This window comes from Solanum dulcamara, chromosome 6, assembly GCF_947179165.1.
Source record: "Solanum dulcamara chromosome 6, daSolDulc1.2, whole genome shotgun sequence".
In the NCBI taxonomy this organism is placed as follows: Eukaryota; Viridiplantae; Streptophyta; class Magnoliopsida; order Solanales; family Solanaceae; genus Solanum; species Solanum dulcamara.
In genome coordinates, this window is record NC_077242.1 from 34,388,234 (window position 1) to 34,403,465 (window position 15,232).

General features: G+C 36.3%; 1 protein-coding gene across 2 annotated transcripts; it reads right to left on the reverse strand.

Moving 5' to 3' along the window:
* Positions 1-672: 672 nt before the first annotated feature.
* Positions 673-15,021, reverse strand: LOC129893452 (protein tesmin/TSO1-like CXC 5). Of its 2 annotated transcripts, XM_055968990.1 has the most exons (9): positions 14,574-15,021; positions 14,422-14,507; positions 12,932-13,042; positions 8,928-9,105; positions 5,835-6,191; positions 5,502-5,602; positions 5,334-5,428; positions 2,345-2,734; positions 673-1,161 (listed from the first exon to the last, which is right to left on the reverse strand). In XM_055968990.1, exons 1-9 carry the CDS (start codon positions 14,763-14,765, stop codon positions 914-916), a joined length of 1,758 nt encoding a protein of 585 aa, XP_055824965.1. In that variant the 5' UTR covers positions 14,766-15,021; the 3' UTR covers positions 673-913. The 2 variants fall into 2 exon arrangements, with proteins under 2 accessions (XP_055824965.1, XP_055824964.1); XM_055968989.1 differs by having other exon boundaries at positions 14,422-15,021.
* Between the last annotated feature and the right edge of the window lie 211 nt (positions 15,022-15,232).

Consider the following 15,232-nt stretch of genomic DNA (forward strand, 5'->3'; position numbering starts at 1 on the left):
TTAAGAAAAAAATACCAAAACAATCAATTGTGTGGTTGATAGAAAACAATTTAATTATGCTATTATTATTATATTTTTAAATCCTAACAAATATAATATCTTGCTAATTTTTCTATTTTATTCTTGTAAATAATTGAAAAATAAGACTTTTTATGATTTTGCAAAGAACTAAATAAAATTAGGGTGCAAATCATTAAGAGGTCCTCTGTTGGGTGTATAGAAATAATGTTAAATACAATGTAGTTGTAATACTTGCATTAGTAATGCTTGTATTAGTTATGATTGCATTTATTATACATTGATTATTTTTTATGTATTGTTTGATTTGGTGTATTAAAAATAGCATGCATTGCAAAAATATTTGTTTACAAAGATAATCTCCAAAATTACGGTGGAAAAGATGTAAAAAAGTTTTTGAGGGGTAATTGAATCTTTAACCATGCTAATACATGCATTACATCCCCTTGCATTACTAATACCTAGAAATCCATTTTGTTAGTAACACACCTTAATATACAATAGATATATAATTAATGCTTTAAAAAGTGTACCAAACAAGGTATTACTAACACACAAAATTAATGCATGCATTATTTTTATTAATTACACTCTACCAAACAACCCCAAAAATTTGATAGGATAAGGTGTAAGTCACAAAAAAAAAGGCATACATTAGGGTGCAAATCTCAAATTACTCCTAAAAACATGTACTTAAATAGGCCCATATGGGTATTCTGTGTACTTTTCCCTTCCTTATACCAAGGAAAACTGTAGTAAAAGTTACATGAGTGGGGCTGGTTAGTTCCATGAAATAACCTTGTCACTGCATCGAAGAGAAACCCAAAGAAGAACAGCCCAATATTACAAAGATTCAGCATCTATAGATAAATCTCAATCTAAAATTCTTTACAGTTTATTTCAGATTTTTTTCTTTCATGTCCCTATTCCCATCCGGTGGATGAACTTTGGGACATGCGTTATTAGCAGCAGTAGTTCCAGGGTCAACCTTTTGATGTGGTGGTGGAGGTGGAACAGTACTGGCAACACCATTACTGAAAGGTTCTTCTTGATTATTTGAATCATTCATGGCTACACCATTGCTGCTCGCGTTGTTTTGTCTACCTGAATCAGTATCTCGCACCATTGAAGAACATTTTTTTTCTGTATTCAGAATAGACATGGTTAGTAATAAATAATTAGAACATCCCAATAGAAACATAGCAGTACCTACATATGGACTTATATTCCTCTCGTGAAGTGGGGAGGGGGCTAACAGAACTGCAAATGAACCAAAGCGTAATTTGCAGTTTTAAAGGTCCCCTCTCCCCTTAAACAAAATCAGAAAGAAAGAATATTGCTGACTGACAGGCTATCACATTTCAAGTATGTTTCTAAATAGTTCTAGGAAATTTCAAGGTTTACGGGCAAGGGAAAAGTAAAGTAAATTCTTTACAAGTCCAGTGGACCACTCTTGAAGGTCTGATCTACTGGATCAATGTATTTTCTGTTTGAGTATGTACACCAACTTGACTTCTTCAACTAAACTTTTACCAATGAATGAGCATCAATTGCCTTCGTAAGATAGTGCAGCATTCAATCAGTAAGCCTTTTGATTCCAGCACTCACAAGACTTGTGCCAGTTTTGTGTGGCTATTTTTCTCATCTAAATTCTGTTCAGCTCTTGGCAACTGATTATGTGCAAAATCTCAGCTTTGAGACTACCTAACCAACAGAAGGTTCAGTTAATGGAATCTTATTTGGCCTCCCTCACTTTCACAATCCTCGGCATGGAGACAGAAATCCAAAAATATTTTAGTACACAAACTATATCTTTTTTATTCATATTTCTTTTCTCAAATCTCAAAAGTATATATGTTCCATCAAACTACATGTGCATACTTGAAGAAAATAATCCATATAGGTAATAGAGGACTAACTAGTTGGAATAAAGGCCTTAAGTATTGTTTTTACAATTTAAGCCTGGTATTTGGCAAGTCTTTTAAGCCTGGTTAGAGATTTATAATATCGATGCAAGTAAATGTGAAATATACTCTATTTTAGTAAACTCCAAGTTTTACTTAATATACGAATGAGTTAGGAATGCATAGAGCGGAATAGTTACAGGAGGATTTTTGCAGCCGGTTCCCAACATAGCTTCAAATTGAGGCATAGTTGATTGGTTGCTTGATTGAAGCTTTCTTGTTGTATCAATGTGAGGGCGTATTTCCATTGGTAGTAATTTTATGGGTTATTTGTGGTTTCATTGATGCAGATACATTTGACCAGTGATATCAATTGATGAAGCAGAATCAGATTTTCATACAGAAAAAAAATAGAAACTTGCCTTTTATTTCTCCCAAAGTGATCAGCTTTTTAAGACAATCACGAGTTTGTGCCAACACGATTCTCTCCAGTTCTGGGTAGATTTCTGCCATGCCATGCCCATGAGGCAGTTGGAAAGATGTATTATAGATTAGGCTTGTTGAGTCATTAGGGAGAGCAGCAGCAGCAGTAAAAATTGTATCCTGTTCATCGCACATGAGAGCTAATGTTCCCGGAGATATTGACCCTTCTTTTGATACATCAGCACTATCCAATCTAGACTCATCCACCCTCATACTCTCGGCCTGTATTCCAGTTGAACAATCATCAGGCATCACCTTCTCAACACCTGAATAAGGATAAGAAGCTTCTCTGTAGCACTTGGCCTGTTTTAATGAAGCATCTTTTTCATCTGAAAGCACGAATATTCAATTAAAACATCATGCATTGAATAATGGAAATGTCAGCAAAAATCAAGCAAATCACATGGAAAAACGTACAGATACTAGATGCTAAAAATGATCCAAAGTGAAAAATACTCTCTTCGTTTCAATTTGTTTGTCTGGTTTTGACTTGGTATGGAGTTTAAGTAAAGAAACTTGTGAATCTTGTGATCTTAATGGGTATCAAGCAGAAATAGAGAGTTGAAGGCTCAATGTGCGAAGCCTATCTTGCTAAGGAAATAACCTATTCCTGCTCTTACTTTGCAAGTGATGTGTCATGTTTGCGAAACAGGCCGAATCGGCACAATAATGGAGGTGAGAATGATCCTCTTGTGAAGCCGATATCAATCTTCAATCAAGCAGGTAAAGGTTCAAAAAATGTACAAGAAGGGATCTTAGAAGCGTAACATCACATTAGATTGGAAGGAAGGACTAGGAAAGAAAATGAAGACGACGTGACAAATGCTTGCACAAAATTTCGTGATTAAAGTAACTAAAAATCTCACCCTCTAAGGGTCCTCACCCCCACCCCCACCCCCACCCCCTTTCCTTCCCTTTCCATTCAGTACAACCAATGAACCAAAGAAAAACAATTCCACATCAGTTCACTTATTGTATTTTATCATTTTGGTGTACAAAAATTTAAGAAAATTTCATTCTATAATAGTTGTAACAAGTAATTGAACTAGATTTGTTCCTTACTAATTGGCATGCACATTATCCAAATCTCTGGTCAAGCCTCTGACTCGACATTGTTCTCGCTTAAAATGTCTTGATTGATCATAGATCTTCTAAACTCACTTGAATCAAGCTAGTCCACGAAAGAGAAAATAGCCACAAAAAAAAACCTCAACCTATATTCAGATTTCTGACAACACATTTCAATTTCAAGGGGGTCCTATCACCCCCCTAGAGTGTTTAAAACTGAAATGATTACATCCTTAAAAGGCCACAACCACATCTATGTCGACCTGTGAATTTCACGTGTTTGCCACGTGGAAATTTTATTTCATTTCTTTTTTTCCATTTGTTAGAATAGAAATAGGTATATACAATCCTACTTAGAATATGAATAGGAATAGGAATAGTAATAGGAATAAGAATAATTAATAGTATCCTACTTGGTAAAAGATTATATTGTAGTGTATATAAATAGGGTCTCTGTGTAATAATGTAGAGACACAATTCAATAATATTTTTCTTCTATATTTCTCACATGGTATCAGAGCCTCTACGATTTTGGTAGGGAATCAATGAGTTTCCGCTGCTGGCGAGCGACTATTACCCATATATGTTGCCCGTCTGGCCAATGATTATGTTAGCAAAAGTTGGGTCACCGTACGATCTTTCTAGTGACTACTTTCTCATATTTGAATTGCGGTAGTATCGCACATCTTTCCGATGACTACTTTCTCATATCTGATTTGTGTAGCACCATGCATTCTTACGATGACTACTTTTTCATATTTGATTTGCATAGCACCGTGCATTTTTTCGATGACTACTTTCTCATATCTGATTTGTGTAGCATTGTGCATCTCTTCCGACTACTTCTCATATTACCTATGTATCCCAAACTCCCCACACCAGAAATTGCTAAAAAGAGCAAACAAGAATCAGAAACAAAACTTGCAGTCTCTGGAAATCCCAAGTAATGAATAAAGGCACTACACGTAAATGAGTCCAAAAATGTTCACTCCTGTGCTACTCATGCCACACATATGACCCACAACCCATTTAACTAAAGTTCCCATACTTTTGAAGTTTGACGTTTTCAGTTTGGGGCAATGTATTCACTTTATCTATACTTATTTCAGAAGGTAAACCTTATCGCATCCATTTAAACTATTACCTAGAATAAGTGTCGTCAAAGGCACACTAAAGCCTTGAAGCAAGGCTCAAAACGTGTTGGGTGATTTGCCTCGCTTAATGTGCACTTCAGTGTCGTCATCAACGTCCTAAGGCATACTTTTCCTTGCCAATGATCCTCTTCTGAAGAGGCAACACTAAACAATTGATATTTCACTTTATCGTAAAAACAAAATAATTTCTTTGTTCATATATTTGCCATTCATAATTATAATTATTAGTCTTGGACTAAACATAAATATTTTTTTCTCCCTTTGCGGCTTTTTTCATTAAAGCTCGCAGTTTATTTGTGCTCTGCATTTAAAGACCCTACGGACCTTAGAGCTTTTTATCACTTTTTACTTTTGATAACACTGCCTAGAATTAGATTCACAGAAAAATTAAAGGAATTGCTGCTGCTACTTAGGTCATAGCTCCAAGGTATTAAGAAGGAAAAGGCTTGATTGAAGTAAAAAATAAATATAAACAGAAGAAAGCACTTTAGTAATGATTCAAGAAAGACATAGAAACAATTCTATATAAAAAATAAAAAAAACTTGGACACAATTGTAAGTATGTCCTGTGGAAAAATCAATCAAACGAACTTAAACTAAAGAATCTGGAAAGTAAATTAACAATGAAAGAAATACTACTAAAAATATTGGTGATGCAACAAGATGTGAATTTAAGTCAAGTTTCTCTGAAAACATCCATGTATACCTGCAAGCATCTTGGCCGCTTCCCGTGTATAAACAATTAAAACAGAGCAAAGCTCCTTGATGTCATGCATCTGGATTAGGTCTGCTAACAGAGACCTACAAAATGACGCAACAATTAGTTTTCCGAAGGAGCAGTGGGCGTTAATTTCTCAAGGATAGCTAGCAATACCTGTACGTAAGCTTTGAAGGACCTAAGGCTGCATTACTAATACGGGGACCAGGAATGGCAGTCAACAAAGATGGTGGAACTGAAGCTTTAATCTGGTTTTCCTGTATGATCCGATTTCAGTACATTAATCAACTATGATCACAATATTAAGCCAGAGCTAGAGCAAGTTGTTTCTCCTGCTTATTAGAAAGCATAGAAACACTGATCAATCAAGAATAACAACAGTTCGTTACAAAATTAATATCCTATTGAACAGGACCCATGCCAGAATATGCAGATAAATGCACAATTGAAAAACAAGTCAAGTTGAATCAGAGAACAGTATATGTTTACCTGTTGAAATTGACCCAGCCTATGAACAGGGTCTTTATTCTTTGACCCAACGAACAGCTCCTGAGGCTTTCCTTTCTTATTCACTGGAGGAGATCCATAACCAGAGGATCCAATGGCATCAGTTATAGCAGCATTTGCTGCCTGCTGGAGATATGCCATGTTGTTGGCATGATCCCCATGGAAAAGTGCCTGCCTCTCTTCACTTCCTTCAAAATTTTTGCAGTCCATGCATTTGCAATTTTCAGAGCAAAGAATGTTGGCTTGGAAGCACTCACAGTACTTCTTAAGGCAACCTGATTTCTTGCAGTGGCAACCTTTGTTATGCTTTGGTAGTACTAAGCCATTCCCAGCTTCCTCCTGCATAGATCTAAAATCAGTTCTAAGCTGTCATAGAGGAGAGAGACATGCAAGTTTCTTCATTGAAGCAACAGATTGCAGTTTCTGTTTGTAATACATTACAACCAAACACACATCAAGATCCATATCTCCCGAAACTTCTTACATGAAACAGTAATTTCAAGTAATCCACAAGAATGTAAATAAGACAAGAAAAATTGCTTCAGTCACCTTAGAAAACAACAGTATCCCAAAGATAAAAAAATAAAAGAGCAGGACTAATATCACAAAGCATGAAGCATAAAGTGAAACAAGAACATGTATTAGTATTGCAGTAATACCTGAAACTAGGACGAACACTTTTGTCATCCAAAGTAATTATTTTTTCTTTAATGGCTCAATTTCATTTGTTTCCTCAGAAAAATACTCCATCCCACATGAGTGACAAATTCGGAGACTGCTATTAGACTTAATTTCTCAAAGTGTAGAGAATAACAGCCCGCCTTATTTTGGATGATCAAAAAATCTATCTGGAGACAACTTTTTGGGCCAACCGCAAACTTCGAAACTCGGATATGATGGACCCGCCTGTCTACACTTCTCCACTTAAATACTGGGTTGACTTTGCTTGGCACAGGGCTCGAACTTGTGACTTAAGACACAAGTCGCTCAATCTTTGTCAATTGAGGTAACCCCTGTGGGTGAGAATAACAGTAGGCCTTATTGAACTAAATACAACGAAAAACAGTTTATTTTTTCGTTCCCTTTTGAATCCTTGACCGTAAACCTTAGAGATCTCTTTTGTTTTTTCATAGAGATCTCTTTTGTTTTTTCATTCAGACTTGGATGCAGACATCTATAATTCCATAAAGTTAATGTTGTAGAACCTAAAAGGGCAGCCCGGTGCACTAAAGCTCCCGCTATGCGCAGGGTCCGGGGAAGGGCCCGACCACAAGGGTCTATTGTATGCAGTCTTACCTTGCATTTCTGCCAGAGGCTGTAGAACCTAGTGTTGTCAAAAAGCAAAAAGCACAGAAATGCTCTAAGGTCCGTTGGGGCTTTAAGAGCAAATAAAGTGTGGGCTTTAATGAAAAAAGGCACAAAGGGAGAAATATATATATGTGTGTGTGTGTGCGTGTGTGTGTTTATTCCAAAACTAATAATTATAAGCATGAATGACAAATATAAGAACAAAGAAATATAAGAACATATACGATAAAGTGAATTATCAATTGTTCAGTGTCACTCTAAGAGGCTCATTGGCAAGTAAAAGTATGTCTTAGAACCTTGATGATGACACTGAAGCGCACACTAAGTGAGGTGAAGCGCTCAACACGCTTTGAGCCTCGCTGAAGGGCATAAACATGCCTTTGAAAACACTAGTAGAACCTAGGCTGGTGGATAAGGAATTCCCATAAGCAGATGCAATTAGAAGCTTTAAATGGTCGAGTAAAGAGGTGGTTGAAGGTCCAGAATTAAATAGGGGAGAAGTTATTTAGATCACGGAGGACTTGGAACATTCTATGAACAAGGTACTTGACAAATGTTTAGTTGGCCTGTTATCAGCTAATACTGCAGAAAGTCCTACTCTGTCTGATCTCTGAAGATGGACTACTTCCTCATGGAAACAGATACATGGTTTAAACATTTCTGTGATAATGGTAGATTTCTCTTCGAATTTGCATCCAAAGCCTCTGCTAAGCTGGTTCTGAAAGGGGACTGGTTCTGAAAAATATCACCCATCAAATTTCAATGGTGGTCACCTTTATCAGGAGCTGTCGAGCAAAAAAGCTTACCAAACTCTGTTTGGATTAGCGTTATGCGCTTGACATTGCAATTCTGCCTTCTCCACAACCACTTCCCCAATATATTCTGCTTATACTGCATAAGTGTGGTTCTGGAGATTTGCTTAGAAGGAACAGGTGTTATGGAGAAGTATAATACCTGCTAAATTAACATAATCCTAGAGGTAAGTATCGGAGAGGAGATTATGAAGGACAAAATTAGGTTCTCGGAGCATATTGGATATTAAGTGGTAATGGTGAAAGGATACATCAAGTTTGATGTAAGGAGAACTTTGAAAGATGCATTCGAGTATTTAGAGTTGTGAACATAGGGGAGACAAAGGTGGCTGACCTTTCGTGAGGAAAGGATCAGTAGATTACTTGAGAATTGAGATATCACTTTCAGGAGGGCCACCCCAGAGGTGGTCAAAGAGTTTTTACATGAACTTTATGAATGGCCCTTAGGGGTGGCACTGTGCCCAGACCGCCTAACAAGCCATCCTAAGGATATACGACTAAAGCACTTACTGTTAAATCATTTTACTTGAAGTTTATGATGGAGAGGCGAAAGAGGTGTGGAAGTGTGTAGAGGATGCCAAGGTGCCCAAAAAAAAAGCCTTTTCCCATGGTGTGTAGTGAAGGATACAATACGAAAAAGATACCGGAAAAGAAATGGATCATCTTTTGGTGCATTGCTTCAGATCACTAATCAGCTTTGTAGTCTTACATGGTCGTTATTTAAAATCCTGGGTCCTACCTAAAGTATGTCGGAAAAGTTGTTACGAGCTGGAGCATTAAGAATATTTGGAAGAAAATATATAGGAGATTTTTCCAATGAAAAGGATGTAAAGAGTTTAAGAAAGTACTCTTTATTTCATTTATTTTTAAAGAGAACACTTCACATGTATAGGAGAACACTTCACATCCATGAATTGCTTAAATTCAAAAGAATTGCTTAAATTCAAAAGAATACCCTTTTCTCTCGAGCTCCATGGGGACTGCTGGCAATTTTAGGTCTGAATGCATTTGGATTACGCTCTAGAGTAGCTTCAACAGCTTCTCGCCTAGCACCTTCACTTGAGACATTATTAAGACAATTGGCACAGTTGCATCCATCACAGTGAATGCCAGAAGCAAAGCATTCACAATACCTGAACCAAAATTAAAAGAAAAAGGAAAAAAAGTTTATACACACACACACACATATATATATATATATATATGTTAGAAGCAATCAAAGACAATCACACTGCATATGTAAGCAGAATTGGAACCAATCAAAGACAATCACACTGCATATGTAATTGTAGGCAGGATTGGAACTCATTCTAACATTTTCAGCAAGAGAACTTGACATATGCTGAGCAACTTAAGCGAAAAAGAAAGGAAACTGTGCTGCCAATAGCAATGAACAAAAAAAAGATAATCATCTAGCTAAAAAAGTAGTCATCTAGATGACACTTGTGAGAAATATTGGAGAAGAATATTATTGAATTGTTTCTTTATATTATTACACAGAGACACTATTTATAGACACTATAATACAATCATTTACCAAGTAGGATACTAAATACTATTCCTATTCTACGCAGGATTATGTACACCTATTCCTATTCGAACACTCCCCCTTAAGCTGGTGCATACAAATCATATTTACCTAGCTTGTTACAAATGTAATTAATACGAGGACTTAGTGAGATATGTGCAAATTGATCACTCGACTTCACAAAATTGACAGTCAATCTCAATGTGCTTAGTCTTCTCATGAAGTACTAGATTTAATACATAATGCTAGTCGATCTCAATGTGCTTAGTCTTCTTATGAAATACTGAATTTGATGCATAATGTCGATAAAACACAGAGTGATAAAATTACAGTGTTGAATGTCCTAAACGAAGCTAGAAGACTGTTTCAGACCATAGAGTGACTTACACAATCGTCATACAAGGCTACTAGACTCCCCCTGAGCAACAACACCAGGTGGTTGCTCCATATAGACTTCTACGTCGAGATCATCGTGGAGAAAATCATTCTTAATGTCAAACTGATTAAAAGTCCAATGACGAACGACAATCATAGATAGAAAAAGGCGGACATATGTTATTTTAGCCATGGGAGAGAAATTATCATTGTAATCCAGCCTAAATATCTGAGTATACCTTCTTTTTTATTTTGGCAAAAGTAAATCAGAAACAGAAAGTGCTCGAAATATGATATAAAATATATGGATCGTCTCGAAATCAAGGGATGAGTACATCTTAAACAAGAAATTCACTGTAAAACTGACCGAAACATGCTCATGCGCCAGATTACTAGATTTGATGGCCGAAAGTGGTCTCAATCTGAGAAATAAAATTATATGGATAGGGTCGAAATGATGGCACGATCCTCCAAAGAAAGAGAATTATATGGGTAAAGTCGGAATGATGCCATGACCCTACTAAAAAAGAGAATTATATAGGTAGGGTCAAATTGACGGCACGACCCTACTGAAAAAGAGAAATTATATGGGCAGGATCGGAATGATGGCACAACCCTATGAAAATCAGATTTGAGAAGTCACTAGAAAGATGCATGAAACTACGTAAATCAAATCTCAAGAGTCACCAAAAAGACACACGGTGCTATGTAACTCAAATATGAGAAAGTAGTTCTAAAAAATCCATTGTACTACTCAAATTAAATCTGAGAAGTAGTTCGAAGAGATGTTCGTGCTACACAAATTAGATATGAGAAAGTAGCCATCGGAAAGATGCAGGGTGCTATGCAAATCGGATATGAGAAAATAGTCATCGAAAAGATGGCATGGTGCTACACAAATTAGATATGAAAAAGTAGTCATCGAAAAGATGGCACGGTGCTATACAAATTAGATATAAAAATGTAGTCACCAGAAAGATGGCACGGTGCTATACAAGCACTGACGGATATGGGGTTGACACAAAACAACCCTAGAAAGTCACTGAAAATTGACACACGGTGACCTGTCTGACTGAGTTTTCTTTTCCTGAATATGGGATTCATGTATATATCATTGGCCCTACTTTTGTTAACATAACCATTGGCCAGACGGGCGGCTATATGAGTTATAACCGCCTGCCGGCTGCGGAAGATTTTTTTTTTTAATTCTTTACCAAGATTGTAGAGGCTTGGATACCATGTGAGAAATATTGGAGAAGAATATTGTTGAATTGTGTATTTACATTATTATACAAAGACCCTAATTATAGACAGTATAATACAATCCTTACCAAGTAGGATACTATATACTATTATTATTCCTATTCTTATTCTAAGTAGGATTGTGTACACCTATTCCTATTTTAACAACAATTAACCATACCTGAAGAAGAAAACCTAATATTCTTTTTTTATTGTTAAAAAAACGGCATATTCTTTATATACAAACTGGAAAGTCAAAAATAAAAAGGCTTAGAAGCAATGGAAAACGGATTTTATTGAGACCACTATTTATCAGAATCAGCAACAGGTAACATCATCTTTATGTCTGCGATAAGATGCTTGATGGTAACAAGGACAGGTGGAGAAGGATTATACAAAAGCACCATTTGTTAAAAGGTTTGGCTTTTGATATTTATGTTCCTTCAGTGATGGAACAAAATAATGTATGGAATATAGATATTACTAATGTACTCAAAGGAGCTCATTTGGCTAATCCAACGGTAGTCTTGTAAGAGTTAAAAACACAGGAGAAGTCCTCATGTGACTTCATATAAGATGAACTGGGTCAATTTAATCCTTGGCTTTCCAAAAAAGGAGGACCTGAGTAAGTGAACATGAATAATACATTCACAATAACATTTTAAAAATTGAATATCACTTAAAAGATGATGTCAATTATAGGGAACTGATCCTTTATAACGAGAAAAAATGTTAATCCATGTCAATTTAAAAGCGTGAGAAATCAGGTAACTATTGATCCCAAAGAGCAAGTAATCCATTTCCTAAAATCCCCGTCACCATGCACATGTGCACATAGATAAATTCAAAGATAATACAATCAGTCCCTACTATGATGGAAAAGAAGTTAATGTGCACAGACTGCTGCAAATGCAAATTTACCACACTTAAGCGTTTCACCAAATTAGGCTATGCAAAAGCATCTGATCCATATGGTGACAAGAGTTGATTGGTAGGATAGACTATATCTCACAATCATTCAGCCTTTGGCAAAAGTAACGAAGAAATCTTCAATCATATTTTCTAGAATCTCTTAAAATATAGTAATAATTTGTTAAGTTCTTGAATTAAAAATGTCGAAGAGTTCAGTAGCAAAATATAACTGCATCCAAGTCCAAGCTAAGCATACTAAACCAAGCAACAAATCATTAGACCAATAGGAAGAACCTCTCAACGGTCATGTTTTCTAAGGAAAGAACTTCTACCTAGATGTCCTAGCGCTTCTTTTGTTGGATTAACTGCAAAATAGGGTTTTTTTTCCTTCTATAAATAATGAGTAAATTTCTTTTGTTGCCTCTTCATAGATTTTGAAGAAAATATTTACTCAATACATAGCCTTTTTCTTCTTTCATTCGTTGCTTTTGTACTTGGAGCCTTTACTTCTTTCACTGTTTTCCTACTTGGAGCTTTGCCTTTTAAGAGGTGGTTAGCAAAACATAACAATCGACACTAAGATCTACCTAGTTTCTGATAGAGAATCCCCAGCTGCAGCCAGAACAGCAATAATCCCATCTCAGGCTAGAGACAATGGATACTGAAAAGCTAGAGGGGCTTTAGCTGTCCCTATCTCAAGTTCATAGACTTCCTAGAACTGCATGAGGTATGAGAAAAGGACAGAAAAGAAGTTATTCCAGAGAATATCAGGTCCAATTTAAATCATTACAAAATAATGACCTTTCTAATTTGGGAGCTAGTTCAATGTACCTTCAAATATTAGCCATAAATATTGGTGGGAGATTCTACATATATTGTGCATGAAAGGAGGAAGTACTTACAACTTTAAACATCGAGAATGCTTACAGTTACACTGCTTTGGCTTTTTAGGTGTACCATCCTTTGCTTCACTGGAACTTTGCCTTGACCTTGCTTTTGGTGATTCGGGTTTCCTGGAAAGAGAGTATACAAATCTCAGGAAGTGTTTATAGAGAAAATTTGATGCCTCCCGCACCCCTCTTTGCTATAGATGTTTGAAGAGAGACAAGCGGGATAGCCTTGAATATGAATAATACATAACAACCACACATAAAATCCTATTTGATTAGCATTAGTGGACAAAATTCATATTTCAATCAGTGAGACGAGCAGTGCTTTGAAAAGGAAATGTGTAATAAACAACAAACCTCCTAGGGTTTTAAGCAGGAGTCGAGAAGCAAAGCACACACTTCTTCAAAGTAAAAGAAAAACTTTAAGAAAACATACAAACTTAACCAAACAAATGGGAAGTTAGAATTTATAACATCAAAACGCAACTAAATCATTAATTTCAATATCCAATATACAACAATAACAAACGAATCCGAACATTTCAAAACAAATAACATTAACAAATTTCCATAAGCCCACAAAAAGATAACTTTACTAGCAAAACTGATTTTCAGTTTTCAATTAATTAGTCATCGAAAAGAATATATTTTCCAATGTTAACATTCACTCTTTTTCTTGCTTAGGTAGTGTACTAAGAGTTAGCTTACAAATGCAAGTCTCGCTTTTTATTTCCTAACAATCAGTTTATAAAGAAGGAATTAGCTAACAAAAACTGTGCAGGACAACTGACAAAGGTAGAGAATTCCTTTGTTAATTCATATGCAGAAAGGCTCTACGCTCTAATTTAGCCCCATTTTTTCATCTTTAGTTAGATTCAGACATGCATTTGCTTCCTGCTTGGATCACTCTCTACCCATATGAGAAGCTTTGAACCCTCACTTCACATTGCACCGTTGCTTGATTGCTTTACATAACACTGGAAGAGAACTATAACATAGTTTTGTAAGGCGTCAAAGTGCAGGAATGTTGTCATTGAAACATCAGCATCTTTTAAAAGACCTTGCCACACAATTTGGCATAGTTAAGCAGAAAAAAGATGTAAACTGTTAAGTATAATCAACTGGAAAAGTAGAACCACATGCAAAGATGGAAATTACATTAGATAGAGTTCAAGTTTGAGTGTTTGTTTATGTATTATACCTATCATATAATACAAAAAACAAAGCTCAGAAACATGTCGAGGTACTGGTGACAAATTCTGTCATAGTTCCATCAAGTTGGAGATCCGTAGGAAAGCCATAAATTTTTTGAAGCGAATGCCAAACTGGCAAACTCTGTTAGCACATGGTCAACGGCTGCTTTGGTGAAATTCAAACAAATCTATTAGAATTTGTATTTTTCAAACATCTACATTTAATGATGAATTTAGCTGAAAAGAACATAACTATTATTTCCTAAAAAGAAGTTGGAAAATTCTAGCAAATTGAAGGGCTACACTTACAAAGGTCGTATTGAAGGATGCGGAGGCAGGACAGGAGTTTGTTGCATCGGCATCAACAGTATATGTTGCTGCAATTGCGGCTGTGTCTGTGACTGTGGCCTTATCAGTTGTGTTGACTTCATGGACACTGTTAACTGATTAGAATTCATTACCTGCGGTTGAATCTGCTTAGCATGTTCCGACAAAGACGCCGTTGGGGCTTGCCCCGGTGCACTACCTCCACCTCCCGTGAAATCCAGCTGCCTCGCTAGCTTCTTTGCCGGATAATCCGCTTCCACCTGAGCGCTAGCCGGCTCCGATTGAGCCTTCGTTGGAGGCAAATGCCCTCCCTCACTTTTATCCATTCAAAAGCAAAAACAAAAAGAATCCTCGAAAATTCACTGATTCTCCAGGGAAATTCTGACGGTAAATTCAAGAAATCCAAAATCCGAGAAGAGAAGTTATGTCATTCACATAGAAAAAGAAAAGTCGACCCAATGTTGGCTGGATTTTCAAACTTAGACGGGAAAAGAAGGGATCTTTTTTCAAAGAAGAGGAGAAGCAACAACTAAACTAGCCTTTGTCTCGCTCCTCCCTCTCTGGCTTTTGAAATTCAATTTGTAATTATGGGACGTAAATCTCATCCTACGGTTTTTATCGCGACAACTAAACGCACGGCTCAAATTCATACAAACATCCAAAGTTTTCTTTTCCACCGCTGGATCGTAATATAGTGAGATTATTTTTACATGTCACCTACCTATCTGCGTGATTTAACTGAGGGTGACTTTCTCTTCTAATTTAATTCCATAAAAACTTACCCGTATACACC